The 26,123-nt window shown below is 41.0% G+C and overlaps 1 protein-coding gene across 1 annotated transcript; it reads right to left on the bottom strand.

The window, feature by feature from the left end:
- Nucleotides 1–1,332: 1,332 nt before the first annotated feature.
- On the bottom strand, nt 1,333–25,837 carry vsig10l2 (V-set and immunoglobulin domain containing 10 like 2). Its single transcript, XM_088321681.1, has 12 exons — nt 25,789–25,837; nt 24,267–24,638; nt 18,549–18,824; nt 17,420–17,695; nt 15,305–15,547; nt 14,442–14,699; nt 12,749–13,039; nt 10,304–10,648; nt 3,763–3,885; nt 3,668–3,692; nt 3,509–3,594; nt 1,333–1,466 (listed from the first exon to the last, which is right to left on the bottom strand). Exons 1-12 carry the CDS (start codon nt 25,835–25,837, stop codon nt 1,333–1,335), a joined length of 2,478 nt encoding a protein of 825 aa, XP_088177807.1.
- Between the last annotated feature and the right edge of the window lie 286 nt (nt 25,838–26,123).

The raw sequence follows: 26,123 nt of genomic DNA on the forward strand, positions 1-26,123 counted from the left end.
CGGGCTACCATTAAAGACCACTCAACACTTTTGACTGCTCACCGCCAGAATGAGCTGGTTCCAATGTTTTCTTTGAACTTTCATGTAAAGTTACAGTAACCTTAAATGTAGAGTAAGTGCTTACGTATCCTCAAAAGTCTCTCAATCTCATACCTGTCAACCCCTGCTATTGGTTCTGCTTATTAATGATTGAAAATACTCCTTAATAAGTGATGATGAACCTTACAAACACAACGCGGCACCTATTTACTCAGCAAGACAGACTATTGAGAGTTCTGCAACAATTTTAGCAATCTAAAATGATGTTTTTGTTTGCCTCCAGTGACAGAGACGATCAGGATAAAAGCTGAAAAGGGCAAGACGAGATGTAATTGAAAAAAAAACCTCAGTATAAAATGTATAAAGTACGGGAAAAATGTATAAGTTGACAGTGTTAGGCATTGAATACATTAAAAATGTATCGTTTTTCAAATTATTCGAATGAGTTATCTGACTCCATTAACCAAACATAACCTTCATTTACCCAACAATGCATGCTCTTTTCTTTTTGGGGAAAATATGGGCAGATTTATTTTCTTAAAGTATTTAACTGAGTGAATCCCATCGAATTAGACGAATTATTGTCGCTCGAGGCTCCTCGAGCCTCCTTTTCGATTGTCCCTCTCATTCTCCCATCTCCTGAAGTTCTGTCTTCTGAAGTTCTTTTCACAAGCTGGGGTGCCGACTCCTCCCATGGGGCAGGTCAGGTGCCAGCTTCACCACCTTCTCGCCGAAAGGCGTCGCAATGTCTAAAGAAAACTCATATCAGCAAAGCGCTTATCAAAACAATGCCTGACGTCCTTGTGCGTCTGGCTTTCTCCATCAGATTCCTGTTAACAACAGAACTAAACAAATCATTCGCATTCGGAACGGCGCGACCTGTCATTGACCTTAAGCCTCCTCTGTGAAAAATCTTCATTGCATTCAATACATGTAACTTGTATAAAATCCCTTATAGTCAAATAGATAAAATATAAAATCCTTCAACAAGTATGTAATCTTCGTGACAGCACGTGCACACTTTTCTTACGGCGCTTATAATAAACTTGCATTTTATATAATAATATTTATCTAATCTAATTTTTGTATGCTTAACTACAATTTGAATGAGTTTTCAATAATCTGGAAAATGTGTTTTACAGCTGTTTACTTGGAATCTTTTGGGAGGACGGGACCGGATTAATTCGTTTTTAGTTATTTCATATTGGGACCATTCACTTGTTATGTGAGCAATTTGAGCTACGATCATAGAAGCAACTCAAATTGTAAGAAGAGTTAGCATTGCAACTTGCTCTATGAGGATCCCGCTGCCTGGACGGTGATGGTGACATTGACGGGTTCGGTGTCTTCCGAAGGCGGGGCTTGCCCCGTGGGCGGAGCTTGGCCGGCTGTGGTCAAGGGGGAAGCCGCCCGGGGTATTCTTAGACCTGGAGAAAAAAATTTAGATCAGCAAATGTGCCTGAAGTATAAGCCAGGATTTAAAAACTCATTCAAAGAGCAGTAAAGTGAAAGAGAGAAAGGGCGCCCTTAGGTGGCTATGTCTGAATTGTCCTGGTCACAATCTGTTTTCCTCCAGAGGGGGGTACATTTTGGGGTAAGAATAAGGCGAATTATTGTCGCTCGAGGCTTCCTCGAGCCTCCTTTTCGATTGTCCCTCTCATTCTCCTATCTCCTGAAGTTCTGTCTTCTGAAGTTCTTTTCACAAGCTGGGGTGCCGACTCCTCCCATGGGAATATTTGAGTTTGAATAATTTGAAAAGCTAATCAGATGTACAGTGTACAAGTTTTTTAAACCAAACACTAATCAAACTTTCATCAATTCTAGCTTTTGCCCTTCAAATAGGTGGAAAAAATACAACTAGAAAACCAGGGCGATTGGATCCATCTACACTAAATGCTTGTTCCTTTTAAGAACTCAACTAAGAACACTAATGCGATTTAAATCAATTTAACTCTCTTTGTGATTAAAATAAAAATGACTTGACGTAAATGTGCTGTCCAGAATTTAAAACTTTGTTACTCTCTGCCGCCATCTCCTGGCTTCAATTCGGGATCGCAACCTCAGTCAGCTCACTCCTCAAGTACTAAACATGCATTGAAGAAAAAACTCTTCTTTATTTAATCTTTTTGGGGCTAAGTGCTGGTGTTTAGACTTTGTTTGAGACAGGCCTTTTCTTACTTTTACCATTTTCTAAACAAAAACCCGAAGGGACGAGTATTTAAACACTAACTCCCCCCATTCATGCTTCCTAATGTGTTGCTAAAGTTAAAATAAACGCAGATAGGCGAAAAATAAATGATAAAGGCTCTATGAATGCATTTGGGCATTGGACAAAGAAATGGGACCTAGGTGCCAGACCAGGGGTCAGCAACCTATGACACGCATGCCAGCATTGGCACCCGAGGGGTTAACCAGTGGCACGCGAGCGCACGTCAAAGTAATATCTTTTTTTTTAAATGCGCATTTTTACTTGAAATTTAGACATTTTCATTGCACGCTGTGATGTTTAGTGGCTCTACAGTCGCGCCCCTCATCCCCCCTTGCTCTGTGTGTGAGCTTGTGTCTGCACGGTGCCTCAAAGAGGTGGAGAGATCGGTGTTTTAACCCTCCCACAGAAACACCAGCGCGCGATAAATGAACGAATCACGACAGCTCCTCCAGCGAAAAAATCTCATTCTTTTCAGCCAGCATGGACAGATCACTGAGGTTTTGTGCAAAAAATGACCGTGTTGTTTGTGCATTATGCCTCGAGAGCATCGTACCTCGCACGTCAAGTGTTAAACGTCATTACGAGACGAAACATGAACATGAATTCAAGGACGAGTCTGGAAAGGCGGAGACATTAAAACGCTCTGTGTCCAGGTACGGCAAACAAACACATACCCTGAGAACCTTTGTCACTGCTAAAAACGCCACCAGTAAAGCAAGCTATCAGATTGCTCACTGCATGGCAAAGCACGGAAAACCATTTACTGATGGCGAATATGTTAAAGGTGTGTGTGTGTTTCATGTTTTGAAATACAATTTTATTGATGAATGGTATGGTAGCTGTCCATCACTTGTTTTTTTGATTGTAGTTCATTGTTGATGAAGAATGGTTGAAGTCATGGATGTCGACAGGCCTTTTGTTGCTCACAGTAATTTTCTAGTTTGTTGATGAACAAGAATAGTGGAGATAAAATTGGTCAGTTACACGATTTCATTAAATATGCACGTGGACTGGGGTAAAATGCCAGCTCTGTTGGATATAAAAAAATGATTGTGCGAGTCATTAATCTTGGGTGGCACCCTGATTTACAAGGACTTTTGAAAGTGGCACGCCACATCGAAAAGGTTGGGCTCGACAAATAAATGGGATTTGACTAGTGGGATGGATATAGAAATGGGACTCGACTTAGGGGCTCGATAAGCAAAGGGGACTTCAAAGCTCGACAAAGAAATAGGGCTAGACAAATTGGACTAGACTTGCCTGGGCCGGTAGAGCTGGCGGTTTCCGGTCCATCTACTGCCTCGTCTTCTGGGAAGTTGATGTTCTCCCTGGACTGGCTGTGCCGCCTTCAGGAGGAAAACAAGACAATCCTATCATCCATCGATCCGACTTTTCGACTTTGACGCCGCGTTCACTCACAGGCCGAACAGCATGTCGTGTAGTCCTGCCAAAGAGAGTCAAAAATTGAGAATCGGCACACTCGGCAAGAAGGAAAGAGTGGAAGCGGGACTCACGAGGACTGTTGTTGCGGTTGCGGAAAATGTAGAGCAGCAGCAGCGCCGTAACGATGGCGGCAAAAAGCATTCCCCCGATGGCCGCGCCGATCACGGCCGGTAAGTTGTTGGAGCGCGGCTCGGCTGCAACACATCCGTTGAAATTGCCCATGTAAATACCGGATTTGACGTACTAAAGTGCCATGTAAAAGTCTTTGTCCAATTTCTGATTATTGATCACTCACAGAGGTTTCAGATCATCAAACCGATTCTGATATTACACAAGAGAAAACCCATGGAAATACAAAAGACCCGTTTGAAATGTTGATTTCATTTATGAAGGCACAAAAAACTCAAATCTGCGCTTCAACGCAAGGGCAAAAACTGATGGGCAGGTGTTTTTATCTCTCTCTTTGTGTTTTTCATTCTCTTGTTTTTCCTCTTTTTTTTCTCTGTCTTTCTCCATTTCACTGTCCTGCTCTATCTCTCTTTATCTCTCTTTTATTCTATATTTCATTCAGTCTCTTTCTTCTCTCTTTCTCTTGCTCCCTCTCAGTATCACTCTATTTCTTCTCTCTTTGTCTCTCTGTGTCTCTATCATTCTCTCACTGTCTTTTTCCCTTCTCTCTAGTTCTCTCTTTCATTTATTCTCCCACCCTCTTTTTTCCTTTCTCTTGTTCTCTCTTTTGTATCTCTCTTTTATTCTCTTTTATTCGGTCCCTCTATTTCTTCTCTCTCTTGCTCCCTCTCTGTATCTCTTTATTTGTATCTCTTTGGTGTATCGGACTTTGCGCTTATATCTTTTAGGATGAAATTTCTATTTTCTCTATTGTTTAACATTAGTTTCTGGCACTGTGAGAAAAATGGTGTGATGATAGCGGTTAAGTCTCTCACCGCCATGACCCATCCTCGATTCCCTTTGCATACAATGCTTTGCAATTACGAGAAGCGATGTTTTTTGACTGATCGCAAATTGCACAAATACGGCAGGAAACTGTAAAACCTCATGTAGTAATGCACATACATATTGTATGCATTTCTAATCTTATGCACCGTATTTTGCGGGATACAATAAGGCGCACTTTGAAATTTCTGGCCGATTGGGCGTTTTAGGTGCACCTTATAGTCTGGAAAATATAGTACTTGAAAATATTGTATTCATGGCGCTTTTTGGGAATAATTTTGGGCCCGATCACACAACTACTGAGAAATTATAGACCGAGCTTGCTGTTACATTTTCTTACTATGTAAGCAAGTCATTAGCAAGTCACTAGCATTCGCCTCGATTTGCTGGGTTTCGCTAGCATAGCCTCTGGAAAAAAAAACATCAATCTCAATGGTACTTAAAAGGTTTCTTGTTGTGTTCTGAATAAATAAGGTGAGTTTTTATACTATTTGTAAAACGTTTGTATGCTGAAGTTAGTAGTTTCGGAATGCATGCTAACAAGGGTAGTTAGTCGTTTTTGGTAAATGTGACTTCTTGTTAAGATAGTGTGAGTCAAAATTGTCATTTCAACATATGATTCATTATGACATTAAAGGTCTACAATCAAATCAGCAGTGGCTTAGAAAAGAATCAGCCATGCAAAGCAGGAGGAAATTAACAGAAAAAGAAAAAAGGAAGAAAGTTTCATGTGCTTGTGTGTGATTTCAGCTCGAGTCTTTCACCTGAGTGGATAACAAAAAAAAAAAGGAATGTTAGCACCATAAGAAATCATATGGAATGTCGGAAGCTAATACAATGACAAAAGCCTGAGCCATGCGACCAGTTATGGCCAGGGTTGGGTAGGGTTACTTTAACTGGATTACTTTCAATTACTTTTGGATTACTCCAATACCAAATATACTAATAAAAGACAAAAGAAACTAAATATGAATAAAATAATGCTTGCTCCAAAAGCTTTACTTGTTGATAACATTATTCGTGATTATAAACTTAACTGTATGGGTCTTTGTGAAACGTGGTTACGCCCGGATGAGCGCTTAGCGCTAAATTATGCCTCTCCCCCAGACTACGAGAGTAGTCATATAGCACGCACGCTGAAAAGGGGTGGTGGTGTTGCGCTAATCTCTGAAAAATCGCTCAAATTTAATACACGTACCTCTAATAATTACAAAACGTTTGAGGCTCTTGTGATGCGGTCCCCTCAATTGTCAATTGATGTAATAACTATCTATCGTGCACCTGGGCCATACACAACTTTCTTAGACGAATTTGCTGAACTTTTGTCTGAACTAGTAACCTATGCAGACAACATTATAATTATGGGAGACTTTAACATTCATATGAACTCCCCACACAGTTCACTTACTATTGCGTTTAGTTCTCTAATTGATGCATTTGGTTTTACTCAACTGGTTGACTTGCCAACCCATAAAAATGGGAACACGCTAGACTTGATTCTGACTCGAGGAGTTTTAACCTCAAACATTATGGTGCTACCGTGTACTACTGTTATCTCTGATCATTATTTAGTGACATTTGAGGTGCTAACTAAATGTAGAGTTAATAAAGCTGAGGGATTTAGCGGACGCAATATAAGCACTGGCACAGTTTCTGAGCTCTTTGAACTCCTTCCTGGAGCAGTTGCGTCCTTTCCTAAATACAATGGCTCGATTGACTCACTCATGAATGAGTTCAATACCACCCTGACTAGTGTGCTGGATTCAATAGCGCCCATAAAACTAAAATCACGTCCTAAAAGACGCACACCTTGGTTTACTGATGAAACTAGAACCCTTAAAAAAGAATGCAGGAAATGGGAGAGAAAATGGCGCGCTACCAAGCTTGAGGTTTTCCATCAAACCTGGTGTGACAGCTTGTTAAAGTATAAAGCGGCCCTTGCCTCTGCAAAATCGGCCTACCTTTCGAAGGTGATTGCGTCTCAAAAGAACAACCCCAAAGCCCTTTTTGACACTGTAGCATCGCTTACAAGGCAACAGCCTATCGCAGACAGTTCGACACACTCTGCTCAGGACTTAATGGTCTTCTTCACTAAGAAGATTCAATGCATACAGGAAGAAATTGCAAAAGATATTGTTAGTACCACACGTATTAAAGGACTGAAATTTACAGATGCACGACAGGGTGGCTGCCCTGGGAAAATGGCCGGTTTTAGTGAACTGTCACTTGATGATCTCAAACAAGTGGTGAATGCGGCCAAACCGACAACTTGCCAGTTCGACCCGCTCCCAGGTTCACTTATTAAAAGTCTTTTTAGCGTCCTTGGGCCTTCAGTTCTAAATATTATAAATACATCACTCTCCTCAGGTGTAGTTCCAGCAGCTTTTAAGTCCGCCGTTATTAAACCCACACTGAAACGACCCAACCTTGATCCAGAAATATTAAGTAATTACAGACCTGTGTCAAACCTACCTTTCCTCTCTAAAGTACTCGAAAGAGTAGTGGCACAGCAGCTGAATGCTTTCATATCGGAGAATAACCTTTTTGAATCCATGCAATCAGGATTCAGGGCTAACCACTCTACTGAGACAGCTCTGATCAAGGTAACAAATGATCTCCTAATGTCAATGGATTCTGGCGCTTCATCACTTTTGCTGCTGCTGGATCTTAGTGCTGCTTTTGACACAGTGCGCCACAATATCCTACTAGAACGGTTGGAAAAATTGATTGGTCTCTCAGGAGCTGTCCTCTCGTGGTTCAAATCCTACCTCTCAGATAGGACACACTGTGTTAAATATGGTGAAACGACATCTGAGCCCTTTAATGTTACCTGCGGTGTTCCGCAGGGTTCAGTGCTCGGCCCCCTACTTTTCAACATTTACATGCTTCCATTAGGTGATATTATTCGCAAGTACAATATCAGCTTCCATTGCTATGCAGACGACACTCAACTATATCTTCCGTTGGAGGAATCTTCCACACTAAACTGTGGAAATTTGGAGGCCTGTCTCACTGAGATAAAAGAGTGGATGTCACTCAATTTCTTGCGTCTTAACTCTGAAAAGACTGAAATGTTAGTCATTGGTCCTTCTAAATGCCGGGACTTATTCTCAAAAACTGCTGTGAACATTGACAAATGTCACATCACACAGAGTGAATCAGTTAAAAATTTAGGTGTCATATTTGACCCTGATCTATCCTTTGAGATGCATGTAAAGCAAATTACTAGAACTGCCTTCTTCCATCTTCGCAACATTGCTAAAATCCGTTCAATACTGTCTCAGTCTGATGCGGAAACAATAATTCATGCATTTGTTACCTCCCGTCTCGATTACTGCAATGCACTACTCTCCGGTCTCCCGAAGTCCAGAATCAAGTCTCTTCAGCTAGTACAAAATGCCGCAGCGAGGCTCTTAACCAGGACAAAAAAGTACGATCACATAACACCGATTTTGGCTAACCTGCATTGGCTCCCAGTTAGCCAAAGATGTGACTTCAAAGTTCTCTTAGTATTGTACAAAATCATACATGGACTTGCTCCCTCTTATCTTTCAGATCTGATCTGCCACTATGTCCCGGTCCGAAGCCTACGATCTGAGAGTGCTGGTCTTCTGATGATCCCGAGAGCAAAGAAGTCTTCTGCTGGTTCGAGAGCGTTCTCCATCCGGGCACCGGTGCTGTGGAATGCTCTTCCCCCTGAGATTCGATCTGCAACCTCAGTGGAAATGTTTAAATCTAAACTTAAAACTCACTTCTACTCCATTGCATACGAATAACCTACTCCTCTTGTCGGTTGAAAATAGTTTGTGTAATATAGTGTAACAATCTGTGAAGCCCTTTGAGACTCTTCGTGATTTGGGGCTATACAAATAAAAATGACTTGACTTGACTTGACTTGACTTGACTCACAACACGTGCTAAGCTTTCTCTCCTGGCTTTGATCTCCGGCAAAACTAACATAAAATGCGACAGAAACAGAATGAAAATAAATCCAAACAGCTTGCCAACATTATTTTTGCCGTTCCATGTATTCCGTTACTCCCCAAGCCTGCACAAAATTTAGTAATTTTATTCATATTTAGTTTTTTTTGTCTTTTATTAGCATATTTGGTATTGGAGTAATCCAAAAGTAATTGAAAGTAATCCAGTTAAAGGAACCCTCCCCAACCATGGTTATGGCCAAGCTCTCCAATGCCTCGTGCGCTTTACAAAGAGGTAAAGGGGAGATACGACCAAGTTGTGCTACTACTTCAATAGAAAGTCGATTTTTTTTTTTGATGAGGAACATAAATGCTTTAAATCTTATCTCTGCTGCGCTCTCAGGTGCCTTGCGCATATTATGAAGAGGTAGACGATACACGACCAAGTTGAGATAATACTGCTGCTTTAGAAATTCCAAAAATAGTCAATTTACGGTGAGGTAGAGAAGGGAGCCACAACCAGATTACACTGTGGCTACCATAAATATTCTAATGAGGAATATATATGCTTAAAATCTTATTTTGACATACTTGTTCTGTGGCTAATCCACAATATGAAAAGCAGAGGTAAGATCTTACAATTTGGGGCAGGTTGGGTCTAAAAGGTCATTAATTAGGTTCGGGTGAGGCCGGGTGTTTCTCAGTCTGACTTTTTAATTTTTTCATTATCCACCCGTCATTGTTCTTCTTTGTCCTTCTGCTTCTCTCTCTTAAAGAGCCGGGCTGAACGTAATGCCGCTGTGGTTTATGGTCCAATTTTTTTTTGTTGGTTCCTGGTTAGCCTGGCTGCTAACCGTGTGTTTTTTGATTGGCAAGCATGGCGTTAGCGCTGGTTTTGCTGTGTTCCTTGGTTTGTTTATTCCCATCCGGCTTCGCATTTGTAACCGTTGCTGTTGTTTGCTGTTGGCTTCTGGTTAGCCTGCGTGTTTTTGATCGGCCAGCCTTGCATTTTTTCTGTCAAAACTGTCTGCCTTTTGTTAATCCGGTTAACCCCAGTTGACCTCTCTCCTTGTAGTTTTTTGGCGGGCAGCCAAAAGGTTTTCCCCTTTTTGGCTGCTCGCCCTTTGTTGTACCATTACTGCATATACCTAGGACACAAACCCTAGGAATTCTCCTAAAAAAAAACTAACAAAACTCCGCTTAAACACTTTCGCAAATTAACTTGAAAACATTGTGGCGACTGGCTTGCTACGCTACTGGTGTTCCTCCCATGATGTCACAGCTCAAGATGACAAAGACAAAACGTGCCGTCTTCAAAATACATTCATTTGGAATTGGAATACAGTAAGACCTCGGTTATCGCGGTTAATGGGGACCAAAACCACCCGCGATAAGTGAAATTCCGCGAAGTAGCGGCGCACCTTCAAAAAAAAAAAAAAGAATTTAGCCTGGCTGCTAACCGTGTGTAACTAGATAGTTATATTCAGGGTAGCAAAAAGAATTTTTTTTTTTTTTTTTTTTTTACCATTACAGACAGCGAAGCTCTGAATCCGCGAACGTCAAACCGCAATGTAGCGAGGTCCCACTTTATACCAATAATATATATATATATATATATATATATATATATATATATATATATATATATATATATGCAAAAAAAATGTACAATTTTGTCATATTTTGCCTGTTTAAATTGGGATTACAATTAAGGATTTGTATGTTCTTCTGACTCTACCTGGTGTTCTAGCTTCAGATGGAAACCCAACGGTTCTGTGGTTGAAAGGCGCCACCCGAAACTGGTATTTCAGGGTGGGCGTCAGCCCGCCCACCGTGTGAATCCTGACTTGATGATCCTGGATGACGGCCTGATGCCAAATGGCTGTACTCATCCTGCCTTCGTCCGTCATGTTGCCGGTCTCTCTTCTACCCGGTTGCTGGTTCAGCCATCGATGCTGCACCAGAAATCCGGTCCAGCCTGTTTGGGCAGCATCCTCCATCTCCCACTCCAGCTCCACCTGGTGGCGCAGGCGGCCCACGTACACAGCCCGGATCAGCGTGGCGTTGGGTGGCATGGGGTGCTCTGAAAAAGAGAGGTGTTGGAACCACTGTGTTGTCATATTGAAATATTTCACCGTCCATATTTAGTCATAATTCGTGTTGGGAGTAACGTTCCTGGAATGCAATTACTGTTCTCTGTAACGATTACTGTGACTGTATTAAAAAAATTGTTACCCAAACGTTGTTACAACATGGTGCGTTACTCTGCTACAAATTAAACACGGTTCGCAAATTTCAATGCCAACTAATCAGTGCCACAGGTAAATGAATCGTGAGTCTACCAGCATTACACACGGCTAATCATGTCATCAATGTGGAGTTGACAAGTTTACGCTTACCTACAAAGTAAAAACTCAATAGAGTTATGGTGGCACCGTGTCAACCACAGAGGGCAAGAATTTCTCCCTATTAATATTCTCCCTACCGTTTGTGCTCACATCCAAGCTGTATTCACAACTATCAGATAAAATATTCATATTAGAGGGTTAGCTTGTATGCATATATTTGCTTTTGAGTCACCAGTAGCGAATGGTAGGCAGCACGTGGCGAGGGGGGCTTGGCTTATACAGGAGCATCAAATCAATGGGAAAGAGGGGCAGACATAAACACATAATTTATGGTAAACAATTCTGAATTTTGTTCTTTTTTCTCTGTGAAATTATTTTTGCAATACTCCATGCCTGAAAAAGAGAAACATTTTGAAAAGGACTTAGCAATGAAATATTCGAGTGGTTTGAAGCCCATAGACCAGGGGTGTCAAACAGGCGGCCTGCGGGCCAGCTCAGGCCCCCTAAGGGATTGAATCCGCGGGACAATGCTCAGAGAAGCGCAAGAGGAAAACGAGATGCAGGTTGAAATATGTCCACTTGATATTGCCAAAGCCAGGTGCCTCTCACAAAGACGCTGTACTTGTATTTATTTCTCTTTCTGTCTCTCTCTCTCTCTTTCTTTTTCTCAATTTTTCTCTGACTCAGTGTCTCTCTCTCTTTTACTCTCTGTCTCTTTTCTCTTTCTTTGTTTCTTTTTGTGTCCTTCTCTCTCTGTGTCTTTATGCCTTATTTTGCTCTTTATCTTTTCCTTTTTACTCTCTCTTTTCTCTCTTTCTTTTTCCTGTTTTCTCTTTCTCTCTTTCTACCCTTCTCTCGTTCCCTCCTCTCTTTCTTTTTCTCTTTGGATTTCTTTCTCTCTCTCTCTCTCTGTATTAACCCCCCCGTTCACTATTTGTCTTTTGTTTTTCATGCTCTCTCTATCTTATCTCTCTATATTCTCTCTCTCTCTTCCTCTCTTTCTCTCTTTCTTTGTCCCACCCTCCCTCTTTTTCTCTCCCTCTCTTTCTCCTTTTCCTTTTTCTCTCTTTTTCTTTCTCTCTAATCTACTACTCCGGCCCCCCAGAGAATGTTTGTTCTGTCGTGTGGCCCCAGGGTTAAAAAGAGTTTGACACCCCTGCCATAGACAAAATTAGTATGGACTGTCTTGTCTAAATGTCAGTTTCCAAGCTTTTAAGATTGCACAAGCCAGGAAATATAAAGGTTCAGAACTTCCACAGGTTGGTGTACACGTTTTCTTCTTTTTATTTTATTGTGGGCTATTTTAAAGCAGTTTTAGGGTTCAGTTTCTATTCGAGTCGATTCGGTAATTTGTAACTAGATAGTTATATTCAGAGTAGCAAGCTACTTTTGTAGAGGACGTCGTTTGGCGTTGCCCCAAAATATACGCAGAGACAGAAATGTGACAGAGAGGGAACGTCCTTTATTCAGCCACATTCATTTAAGCCACGTTCGAAGTCCATCCGAGAGACTCTGGCATTTATACTGTCTTCAACAAGATCACGTGATGCTTTTCTCGGATTCCAAAGTGTTTTTTCCCGGAATCGACTCGCTTAGTCAACAACTTGTGATTTTTTTGGTATCAATATTACCTCATAACATCCTGCCAGATGTCTGTTGTCAGTTCCAAAGCTGCTGACTTACAGTTAAGCCACAACACTACTTTTGTGTGTCAGTAATCCGGCGGGTAACGGAATTACTTTTTAAATGAAGTAACTAGTAACAGTAGCTAATTACTTTTTACAGTAACGAGCCATAAACTGACTGCCACAAGAAAATAATCTGGAGATGCTTACTCTTAACCAGCAGAGTGACGTTGAGGTGTGCTCCACCCACAGCATTACGCGAGGTGCAACGATATTCGCCGCTGTCTTGGCTGTGGTCTGCGTTTCGCACCGTCAGGTTGGCCCAGGCCGACGTCCGAAGCAGGGCATATTTAGACGTGTCTCGGACATCCCAACCGCGGTTGTTGAACCAGCTAATGCGGCTGCTGGGGAGGTAGTTGGCCCTCAGGTTGCAGGAGAGCTGCACGTCAGCCCCCTCGTACGCCGATACTACTCGACGCTGGGTCAGCAACACGGGGGCCTCTGAAATTCAGAACAAAAGGGAAAACATCTCACTAGTACAAGGTAAACCTGGAAAGCATGTGAGCTACTTAGAAACTTGAGAAGTTCAAAATTTTGTACTCAGTGAGACACATTTTTCGGTGAGTACCAGACTACAGAGCCCACCCGCAATTAACAAATTTAGGGAGGAAGAAACTCAGCTTTTCTTTTTTGCAAGTCGCACTGAATTTTAGGCCATAGGCTTTAACAGGCTTAAAAAATGAACTTCTTCTTAAACATATCTTACATTTAAAAAAAATCAGTGCAGAAATGTCTACTACAGAAAAGTAACACAGTTGGAATCTGACTGTTTAATTAAAGCATCTCAAGGACCCGTGGCGTGATGATGCGATTTCTGCCCATTGCTCTGAATGTCAAAGTCAAGAAATTCAGTGAAAGACGAGAATATGGCAAGGGCAACCATGACTCCCTTAGGTAACAAAATGCCTTGTGACTCGCATTAATGGATGAAAGAGATTCCAACTGTCCCTACCCACTGTCCAGCAAAAACCACAGCCAAGATAATGGGGTTGGCAGAATCAGTACAGAAAAGTAACACATTGTGAAACGATTAAGACATTGTTAGTAGAGCGTGTCCACACTGTTTAATCTTATTTATACACCGCAGCATTCAATATCGATGAAATTGGGATTAACAGATACACAAAAATAAAACAAAAACATTTTCAAAACAACTCAATAAATTGTACTGAATAAAATTCAGAAACATGTACAATCACAGCAGCGTTTACACATGTTGAGCCATGCAACATATCTTAAGCTCTCCCATCCCTTGCGCACATGACAAGTGATAGAGAGGAGACCAAGTATTGTTATAACTACATAAAAATCATTATAAATGCAAAATCTATTTGCTAATGAAGGTAGAGTACATGATAATTATCGGGCTGACAGTTATCGGACTGATAACTGCGTCATATGATATTACAGTTTTCGGTCGAGAAGGATAAATTGACAGTGACCGCTGCCGACACAGTCCACAAACAAGTGTCTTAATCACGGCACCTTGTGTTACTTTTCTGGACCAGACATTTCCCCGTGGATCTTTTTAAAATATGAGAAATGGACGTGAACTTGTTCATTTATACGGCTGTTTACACCTGTGGCTTAAAATGCGATGTGGCTTGTACAAAAACAAAGTTTTGATTTATTTCCTTAAATTTAGACATGCTGATTTTAATCAGGAGCGCTCTGTAGTCCGGACTTTATGGTACATTCGTTAATTCAGAGGTGTTCACTCTTTTTTAGCATGTGAACTACATAAAAAGTGACTTAGCCACCTTAAAATGATATTTTCGGGATTAAATGTTGGAAATTATTTCTACATTATTTACAGTGCAAATGCATGACTTTGCCAACCGACCCAAAGTAAGCCTGCAGGTTTTGATCTGGGCCAGAAGGGGATGTTTGGCATGGCACACGTAAGGTTGTCCGCCATGTGCAGTGCCATAGCGAATGCTGAGGACGTTGGCATTCTCTTCCTTGGGTGTGGCCAGGCCCAGAGGTCCCTGCCACCACACCAGGGCATTGGGGGCTCCCCCGTCCCAGGAGCATGTCAACATCAGATCTTGATTGCTGCTGATCATGTACGCGAAACACACCGGCTCTGAAGGGGGGAGATCTGGCGAGGAAACATACATCAGGACAGCGTTGCCCAGTGTTGGCCGCGTTACAGAAAACTAGTAATTATTAACCTTTACCAGTCACTGCATTTGAAAAGTAGTTCTGTTAAAGCACACTTGTATTCTATAGCATATGAATAACCTATATTTTATGTTGACAATATAATGTTTTATTTGTTATTGCAACACCCATTGCAGCCTGGTCATGCTGGAAGGGGGATTTCCTCATTCATTTATTTGCGGCTCCGTTCATCTGAGTTTCCATACAACAAAAACTTATTGAAATATTACCTGTTTGCAATGTCATCAAAAATGATGAAATTATGTCAAAACATGTATCCTTTGATAGATTTAATTCAATTATTTAAAGTGATTAAATTGTATCATGAATTTGCACGTGGGTGAGGGTTGGTCTGATCCTGTCTACCGTCTGTGAAAAAAAGGACATTCAGGGGCGCGTTCCTTTGTAATGCGTTATGCGGAATATGTTACTCCCAGCACTGGTAACAGTAACCAATTACTTTTTTTCGGTAACGCGCCCAGCCCTGCATTTGAAGATCCTGAAAGGGGAACTCCCAAGACATCATTTACGAACGGTACTCACACGCCTGAGTGTGGCACTCAACCGATTGGTTGAGAGCCTGGTGGGATCCCGTGCACGTGAAGGAACTGCTGTTTCCATCCAATTCTTGGGACATTAGCAAAACCTCGCTATGATCCGCCTCGGCTTTTTCACCCCAGCCCACATAAGCCGGGGGGAAACCTCCAGGCCATGAGCAAAGTAGTTGAAGGGAGGTGTGGTTGAGGGCGGGCTCCACCGAGCAAGAAGGAGAGCCGGCTGGGGCATCTGAAAAGAGAAGAAATTCCGTAACAGGGCAGCTGAGGATGTGTGGAGTTAGCAAGCCATGTTCATAGAGAAGAATACAGTAGAGCCACGGGATACATCATGAATCCATTGTGAGGTGGGGATAGCAAATTGTCATATAGCGGGGAACCCCGGCATCCAAAATAAAAAAATAGAAAAAAATAACAAAATAGCAGTCTTTACAGCAGTGGTGGCGCAATTTTTCCTAAAATGTCTTCCCTTAAATAATAATTCAAAAGCTTAAAATGTTTGCTTTCCTAGATGTGTGCCTGATGATGTTGCTTTTCATTTAATTTTTTGTTGTTTGTTTCTGAACACACACGCACATGGACAACCACTTAAAGTGGAGCCTATTTGCATATTCACTTGTCAAACAAAAAGCACAATACATGTTGAATTGTAATTGTACATCTTGTTGCGCTAAAAAAATAATAGTGAAATTAAAATAGCAGTGGTGGACCGAGAGGGCCTGCTTGCTTTAATTACCTTATTAATCAGTTTTTTTGTCATCACAATTGTCAATTGGTTCAGCCATGTGACTTTGCGAGGGTAACGGTGCGTGTGCCATTTTGTATATGATCATTACAAGCTTCGTATCCATGGTTAACATATTTTTGATTCTGCCTTTGGCATCACTGAAATTCTTGGGACCGGTAGCTTAAAAATACAAACTCGTTTCATAATATATGTGGGGGAAAAAAAAAAGATGCCGAAAATTCAATGTCTTGAATAAGATAATTACTGCTAATTCCCTGTTAGCATTGACATTCGCATTAGCACAATAGCAAAACGAAGCGCTTGGTAGGCATTTGCGTAGCTTCTTTGCAAGTAATGTTTTTGCTTCTCCCTTTAGAAAAAAAGTATTGGATCACCGGCCAACTCGCAAAGTATTTACACATGAAAAGAGAGAAAGTAATTGTGGGAGCTAATTCAGCCAAACCCATATCTTCATTTTCATTTCACCGCGACACCAACCAGTAGCACACTCGCTTTTGATATGGCGTGGACCAATAGCAGAGAGCCTGAGAGAGGCATCTTAGGGACATACATTGCAAAGTTTTAGTTCGACACAAATTAACAATTTTTTGTTTATGTGGTAAGGTGGGTGGGAAGTTTATTCTGTTTTTAATATTGGACACCTGCAAAGGAGATTTCCTGATTTTGACTTTCCTTACGCACTTTTGTTTGTTGTTTTTAGTATTACATCCTTGTTTTTATCGCCCAATTATTTTGCTGTTTTTGATTAGGACATCCTTTAGGGCAAATCTGCTTTTGTAAGGCTATGTAATTAAAAGAAAGGGCTCAGGGGAGGGCCTCTCGAACAGGTTAGAATTCCTGTCCTCCTTGCAAGTACAAAACCAAGTGACATCTTCTTTCTTTATTTTGAGTGTCTACTGAAGTTTAAACTTATCAGTAGGGAAAATGCTGTAATGACGGGCTTAAAAAACATCTCATTCCACACCGTAAAGCGTAAATTGTCATAATGCAGGGATTCCGTATCCCGGGGCTCACCGTCTGTTCTAGAACGGTTGGTGAACCTCGATCTAGCAGGAAAATACAAAAATTCAAACGGGAAAATGGCAAGCTCCTCTCCTTCCTTGCCACTCGTCATGACTGTGACATGACAGCGGGGTACCTTCTGAAGGATCCTGACAAGTCCCCCGACTGTCCCATAGAAGAACCGGGCTGGAGGGCCTCCTTATTCATCTGCGTGTGTGTTGTGAGTGTTTTGGAAAGCTTCGAGGAGGACCAAGAAGGAATTCAGACAGATGGGAAATGGAAAAGATTGGTACAGGAAGCGTTTTTTCCTGCTAGCGTGGAGACAGAAGCGAATCATTGGCACTAGTCACTCACAGTAGACGGTGAGGCTGATGGTCTTCTTGGAGCGCGTGTTGAGGTAAGTGTTCTGCGCCAGGCAGGCGTAGTCGCCTGTGTGAAGGCGCAGGACTTTGGCGATGGTAAGCCTCGGTCCCGGTTGCAGTTGAGAATTGTTGTAGAGCCAAAGGTACTGGCTGGGCGGGTTGGACTGGGCCTGACACTGCAGCGACACCGTTTCTCTCTCCAGAGCCGAGTATCCGCGCTCGGTCACGGTGAACGGCGTCACGTCGATCTGGGGGATGTCCGGGCCGACTGGGAAAAGACCGATTTGTCATCAGTGGAAAAGCAATCCATCTATTACAGGCATGTCAAACATATGGCCCGCCATAAATTTCTGACTATATGAAAGCAAGTCTTTAGCTCAATTCTATCAAAAGATATGATTTTTTATAGATAAATACTAACGAAATGCTCCTTCCAAGTTATCGAGTAATAAAAAAAAAAACATCGTTTTTTTTAAAAATTATCGTTAGTTGCCTAATTATTATTACTAATGTTAATATTGGGTCGAGCTACGAGAATATTGTCAGACATTAAAAAGAGAACAGAATAGGTTGCCGACCACTGGTTTAAAACACAAAAAGTTTGGGAGCTGAGCAAATAGGACCGCTTCTCTGAAAAGAGTGGGAATTCCCATCACTAATCACTAATCATGATAATGTTTATTGGTGATAGGAATGAGTGGAAAGGTGTTGTAAAAGGATAGTGGGACGTTTGGATGCGTTCTAAGGGATGGGCAGGGCACCTGTATGATGCGGCAGGGGTAAACCAGTGAAAGCTGTCGGGTCCTGCTTTTGAACAAAAGAGTGTTTTGTGTCACCCTGACCCGAGTGACATGGCCGCTTTCTTTTGTCCCGTTCCATCTGGAGGGACGAAAGCATGACCAAGTTCGGTGCCGAGGTGCTTAACTTGTTTGGGTGTTTGGGCATTTGGGTTGGCCATGGTCCAAAATTGTTTGTGTGTGTTTTTTGCTATTTTTTCCCCTTTTTTATTTTCTTGGTTATTGTATGTGTTTGTCTTGCTGTCAGTCACCCCTCTTGAGGGATATGACCAAGGTAGATGGATAAATGGATAGAATTGTGACCATCTTTATTTCTCTACTCACAGATAACGTCCACCCAAATCTGATCCGAGCGCTCGCTGTTGACGGCGTTGCTAGCCACGCAGCGAAACCAACCCGTGTGGTTTCGGTTGACTTGCGTTACGTTGACCAAGCTAGCGTTGCCCTGAGCCACGGTGGAGACGTTTCCCTGCCGGTTTTCATGGTGCCAGGTGTACTGGATGGGCCCTGTCCCACTGTCCAGGTCACATTGCAGAAAAATGGTGGACCCTTCCACCGGAGAATCGTCGCTGGCCAGGAAGTGTGGCTTGCTCACCGGAACTGGAAGGAAAAGAATGGCCATTGAAAAAAATCACTCACAGCCACAAACCACCTTGAAAAATAGAAAAACAGACACCCTCTGATCTTTAGCAAAAAAAACAGACTTTTTAATTTGGACAGTTAGACAAAAAGTTCTTAAAAAGTACTGATAATTTAAAAAAAAGGTTGACGCGTTGGGCTCCCACTTTACGCGTTAGACAGTTTACTCGTTAGACAACCACTTTATGCATTAGACTACAACATTACTTGTTAAACTATCAATTGACTCGTTAAACTACCGCTTTACGTGTTAAGACTACCTATTGACTTGTTAGACTACCGCTTTAAGCGATAGACTACCGCCTTACGCGTTAGACTCCGACTTTATACGTAAGACTACCCATTTACTCATTATACTATCGCTTTACACATTAGACTACCACTTTACACGTTAGACTACCGCTTTTTGCGTTAGACTATCAATTTACATGGTTATATACCCATTTACTCATTGGACTACAACAAAAACAAATAATCTTGACTCGAGACTAGTACTGTATTATGGTCTACGGTTTCTTTGTTTTGAAGCAAGACTAAGCCTTTGTGCATGAATAAGCACGATGTTGTAATTCTTTTTTTGACCTTTTTATACTGATAGTGTATTATCCCGTTTCTTTTTAAGGTCTATTATATGTTTTGCCCTGGAGTGCCATGTCTTATCTTGTTGCATTTAATGTTTCAAGTCAAGTCATGTTTATTTGTATAGCACTTAATCACAAGAGGCCTCAAAGAGCTGCACAGACCACAGACTATCACAGACAATGGACTATTATTACACCATCCCCTGATCTAAAACCTACATGAGGGCAAGGAAAAACTCAGAACCTCAGCATGAGGAAAATGAAGAAACCTTTAGGTGGGACCGCACATAAGGTAATCCCCCTTCCAGGATGACCAGACCAAAATGGATGTTGCAATACAGAGACATCGTCAACATAAAACATAGGTAATTCATCGGCTATAGAATATAAGTGTGTTTTAAACCTAGATTTAAACAGTTCCACTTAGTTTGCAGATCACAATGTTGGTATCAATAAAAATAAAGACAATTCTAATTCTAATAAATAAACTGCTCCAACAATAGCATTAGATTTCAGTTTCTGTAAAAGTTTCCCACTTCTGGTTTTAAACGAGCACATGTCGTTTGTATTTTTTAATATATCGGAGTCGGCTTGTGTTTCACGCGTAAAAATAGAGCATGCAAATAAAATTTATCGCTTTTAAATGTAAAAAGGGTGGCGTGTATGTTGTCCCTAGTGTCCCTTTGTGGCATCCTCCCTTATAAAAACAGATTTTTCATAAAATATTGAGTACATCCAAATCATTTAAATGTCATTTTAATTGCGCATTTCTCTGTATTTGTAATTTCTTGGGCATGGCTTGCTTACCAGACCTGGGAAAGAGGAAAAAAATCACCCAACAGCCTCAAATCCGTCAAAAATTAACAACAAAAACAACTATGTTCTGACCTTTCCCAATGATCCTGTCTTTTTGTTAAAAAAAAAAAGTAAACAAAACAAAAACAAAAAACTAAAAGAACCACATTTTGGCTCCCAGACAAGTCCCCAATGTCCCTTTGAACCCACCCCCAACCATTATAATACATTTTCAGAGTATTGTAGTGTTTTGAGCCAGATATTTTTTAATCTCCCGTCTCAGATTCTAAGCTCAAGATGGGCAGCCGGTGCAAAGGTCACGAGCTCATCTGTCAGCCTTCAGATTTGCCACTTGAGATAATCCAAACACTGAAAGCTCTTTCGAATACTTTAAATCTGTCCAGAAACTGGATAAACCTTACCAGGGTGTGCTCACACTTTTTCACCATGCGAGCTACTTACAAAATGATCAGTACAAAATTATCTAACCATCACCAAAATTATATAGAAGTACTGTAATGTAGATAACACAATTGCTTGATTGGCACTCGAGTAATAATAATAATAATAAGTCTAGGAAGTACATAAGAGCATACGCAACCTCCACTGCATTCCAGGATTATTATTCACTCTTGCTCATTGCCAACATAACAAGCTTTCTTAACTCCCGTAATCCATAGTCTCGCCGACTAGGCGTATTTTTGAGTTTTTCCTTGCACTCATGTAGGTTCTAGATCAGGGGATGGTGTAACAGTAGTCTGTGGTTTGCAATTATCTGTGGTCTGTGCAGCCTTTTGAGACTCTTTGTGATTAAGGGCTATACAAATAAACATGACTTGACTTTGTCATTGTTCTATCTCCCTGTAAATACTCATTCTGTGTCACTTCCCGTTTTTGTTTGACTTAGTTTGTGTTAACCTTATTGCAGGGATGAGTCGCAAAGTCCACTTTGATGTAACCTTGACTCCTTTAATGTTTGCAAATTCAGAAACTTTTGTGGTCTTGTTCTACCCACTTCTCTATAAAAAAATCATTTTCTAAATCTTATTTCTGTGTCCACTTCTTTGGGATCCACTTCTCCGTATTACAGCGAACGCAACTCTAATAGGTAAAAACTGGTAATAACACAGTGACACATTGTAATAACAACGTTATTTTATAAATTAAAAGGGTGTTCCAAATGTCTTGGCCACATTTGAAGTCCCCATTTCTCATTTACTATGACTGGTAGTGAGATAAAAGTTGTATCATTTTAAAGCTAATAAAGTTCTTAAAGGTAAGGGTATTGACTTTTTAATTTCTTTTCAGACCCATCATCAGTGTTCAATCACCCATAAAAGGCCTTTTTGTGTGCTTGAATTTGCAAAAACTCAGTCATGGACTGTTGTTCAACGTGCGTTTTGAAGAAAATACGGAAAGGAGCCATCAGAGAGGAAGTCCATAGTTAATTCATAGAGACCTCGTAAATGGATCACAAGAGCCAGTATGGTACTTTAGTGTCCTCTAACAACCCTTTGCGTGTCTAAAGAAGACACGAGCTACAGTTAGTTGAACAGTTGAAGGACACTGACAAACCAGCTTGTTGTTACTTTTGCTTTGGAATGAAACAGAAGATTGAAAATGACGGATTTGACGACCGGCTTGTTTTACCCATGAGGCGACTATCCATGTCATCCATCCATCTGCACCGCTTATCCTCAGTAAGGTCGCAGGGGTGCTGGAGTCCATCCCATCTATATTCGGGCAGTGGGCAGGGGACACCCTAAACCAGTTGCCAGCCAGTCGCAGGGTACACAGAGAAAGACATCTCACTCACTCATTCACACCTAGGAACAATTTGGATTGGCCAATTAACCTGAACTGCATGTTTTTGGTATGTGGCAGGGAACCGGAGTGCCCGGAGGAAACCCACACAAGCACGGGGAGAACATGCAAACTCCACACAGGAAGGTTCGATCTCATGACTTCAGAACTGTGTCGCACAAGCGCTAACCACTGCGCTGCCGTGCCACCGCAACTATCCATGTAAAGAGCAAAGTCAACAAGCATAACACTCGCATATAAGGTGCTGAGAGTCCATACGAACTTTTTGAGGAGCAGCGAGATTCCTCAGAGGTGGTAGTGTTTTGTGCTATGTCGAAGAAAGCTGTCCTAGGACCATTCTTCTTTGAAAGAGCAACAGTCAACAGTGAGACACACCTTGACAAAGTGGAAAACTGTTAGTAGAAAATTGAGGGAGAAAGAGTCTAGTCTTCTCTTTTTCCAACAGGATGGGCCGCTACCACACTGGAGCTTCAGGGTTAGTCAGGTTCAGAGCACAACACTGCCAGGCAGATGGATGGTCTGGTCAGAATGATCACAATCTCATGTCCTGGACACTCAGATTTCCATACCTCACACCATGTGATTTGTTTTTGTGGGGATTTGTGAAAGGATTGGTCTATGTGCCCCCTATTCCATGAGACGTGGACGAGCTGAAGGCATGAATAGCAGAAGCTGTTGCAACCATTGACAAAGCAATCCTGGGACACATTCGGGAAGAATTTGACCATCGGCCTGATGTGTGTCATGTGACCAATTGAGCTAAAATTAAACATCTCTGAATATTTCATGTAAAAATTTAGATTACAAGCTTCCTGAAGTTACCGGATGTGTTTTTATGTTCTTCAAGCCCAAGGGTGTAATATTTGATGGCACTGTATTGTCTAATGCGAACGAAAACCAGTGTCAAAGAATACGGCATATAAGCAAGATTTAAGACACACATGGCAATGACTTCTTGGTAGGGATTCCACTGTGTAAAATAATACTTCTTTCTCATCTTATGATTTTTCATAAAAATTGGTATTTTTGTCTAGTATTCAAATTAATGTTTTCTTTTAAGTCAAGTCAAGTCATGTTTATTTGTATAGCCCTTAATCACAAGGAGTCTCAAAGGGCTGCACAGATCAAAGACTATTGCAAACTATTATTACAGACTATCATGACACCATCCCCTCATCTAAAACCTACATGATACACATATTATCAACATAAAGTATAGGTTATTCATATGCTATAGAGTAGAAGTGTGTTTTACGCTTAGATTTAAACATTTCCACTGATGTTGCAGATCGAATTTCAGGGGGTAGTTTAGCAATTTGAACAAGAGATTGTTTGGGAGAAGGGTACGAAAGTAAAACACTGCATCTTCAAGATGACTAAACCATTCAGTATACCATAAACTTATCTCTTTAATATTTGTTGCGGTCACTTGAGCTAAAAACCTTCAGTATTTACAAAATAACAAAAGACAGAGCTGTGCCCCTGCACAATAGTATTGCCCTGTACACATTGGTTAACTGCTGTTAAAAGTGTCGATGAAAATTGTTCAAATCTCATATTGTTAGATTATGATATAATGAAATTGTGAATGTATTTAATTGCTGTCAAAAGTGTCGATAAAAATTGTTCAAACCTCATATTGTTAGAAAATGATATAAGGAAATTGTGAATGTGTTTAATTGCTGTTAAAAGTGTCAATAAAATTGTTCAAACCCCTGCTCAGTTTAGTATTACAAACTGATAATTCTACTGAATGGAAGTTTTTGTACCACTAGAAGGCACCAAATATCACGAACTGTTCCTTTAATAGATTCTAAGATATTCCATGTCAAAATGTGTTCAATATTTTGGAACACCCTGCATATCAAAATGGTTGCCCTTTGCGCCAAATTAGTTAGTAACACAAAGTAGGTCTCAGAGTGACCCTTGCTCTATACATTTTTTCTCAATTTACGCCTGGGTGAATCGAATGTGTCTAACTAAAACGGGATATAACAGCAAATTTGTTTAAATTGTTTGACTTTATTCATGTTTTTATCCAACGCAAATGATAAGTACAGGAACACTGTACTGCATTTGACCGCTAGGTAGCAGCAAAGAACTCCGACGAACCTTAGATAGGGATCGCCGTCATGCGTTCCCTTGGATAAGGCATCAAAATAAACCCTCACCTTCTTCGCTCCACAATTCCTGGACGCCTTACCTCTTACCGTGAGGCGCACGTAGTAGTAATAGACGACAGGTGAGGCGTCCATATTGTAAAAAGCCTGGCAAGTGTACAAGCCTTGCGCGGCCACCGGAAGTTGATCAATGCTGACGTCAGCGCTGTCCAAAATGGTCGCCACCTTCCCGAGCGCTTCTGCCAGTTTCTGGATTTTGGCTCCTCGGCCCAAATCGTAAACGACCGACTCTAAAGTGTCTGTACCGGGTTTGGTGAAACTCCATAAGAACATGTCAGGCAAGGTGGAGCCGCACTGGAGGATGACGGCTTTGCCCAAGACGCCGAACACGGCAGACTCCTTGTACACGACCTCGCCGTTTAGGGACTGCGCTGGAGGAAGACGAGCACAAAGGTCTTGAAATGGTCGCAAAGCAGAATAAACATTTTCTTTTTCTTTTTTGCCCAAAAGTTGGCGAAGCACAATCTGACGTGCCTACGCTAGAGGTTCGCCATTTTGGATGTATAAATATTGCTATAATGCAACACTTTGTATTTGTAAACGACTTTAAATTTATCCTGCTCCTGAGTTTTCTATTTCTCTTTCTCTTTTTTTTTCTTTTTTTCTTTCTTCATCTCTCTTTCTTTCTTCATCTCTTTCTTTCTTCATCTCTGTCTCACTCTTTTGTCATCTCTCTATCTCCCTTTCTTCATTTCTATCTTGCTCTCTGTCTCTCTTCATCTGTTTCTTTTTCTCTTTTTTATGTTGCTTTCTCTCATTTTTTTCCTTTTTTTCTTGTTCATCTGTTTCTTTCTTCATCTCTGACTCGCTCTTTCTTCATCTCTCTCTCTCTCTTTCATCATCTCTCACTCTCGTCATCTCTTTCTCTTTCGTCATCTCTCTCTCTCCCTTTCTTCATCTCTATCTTGCTCTCTCTCTTCATCTGTTTCTTCTTCTCTTTTTTTATATTGCTTTCTCTCATGTTCTCTTTCGTTTTATATTTATATCTTCTCTTATATTCATTTCTCTCTCTATCTCTTACACTCTTTCTCCCCCCTCTCGTTTTCTATTTTCACCCATCTTTTTCCTCTCCCTCCCAATTTCCCTCTCTTTGATTCTATTTCTGTCTCTGTCTTTTTTTTCTTTTTGTATTTCTCAATCTCTTATTCTCTTTCTCCCTCCCCCTCTCTCTATCCCTTTGCCTCACTCATTATAGTCCTCTCCTTTGTCTTTATCACTTTCTTTATCTCATGGGCTATCTCTTCCTCTCCCTCTTCCTCTCTATCCATTTGCCTCTCTCTTTCTTATTCTATTTCTCTTTTTTTCTTGGTCTTTCTTTCTCGTTCTCTTTTTTTATATTTCTTTCTCTTTCCATTTTCCTCCCCTTCCTCTCTCTTTTCTTCTCTTTAAACTACTATTCCGGCCCCCGCGAGAGTGCTTTTTCTACATTTTGGTCAAAATGAGTTTGACCTTCTTGATGTAACCGAAATGTTACCACTGAAAAAATTGAATTGTTCATTGACAATGCAAACCCAATTTTTAAATGTAAAAATTGAATGTACTTACAATTGGCAGCATAAATAAGAGACATCAGCCCTAGCAATTGAACCAGCATGGTAGCATCATGATCTTCAGGCAACAAAAGTGTTTTATTTAAAAAAAAAATAATAATAATAAAGATTTTATTTTGTTTTTTTTAAAGCCCAAATAACTTCTTCGTCCTCTTCGTCTCTCCCAAGAGTTTCCAAAAGAATCCAATTGCACACACTGACTAGCCCAAGCCATGGAGTCAACTGATTTGGCTTGAATTATTTACGCTTTTTTCCTTTCTCTCCATCTTCTATCGTTCTCAAGCGGGGTTAGAATGACACGATTGATACTTTGCGCTCATCCATTATGCA

The sequence above is a fragment of the Urocampus carinirostris genome, chromosome 17 (assembly GCF_059441175.1).
Source record: "Urocampus carinirostris isolate Australia breed hairy pipefish chromosome 17, RoL_Ucar_1.0, whole genome shotgun sequence".
Classification (NCBI taxonomy): domain Eukaryota; kingdom Metazoa; phylum Chordata; class Actinopteri; order Syngnathiformes; family Syngnathidae; genus Urocampus; species Urocampus carinirostris.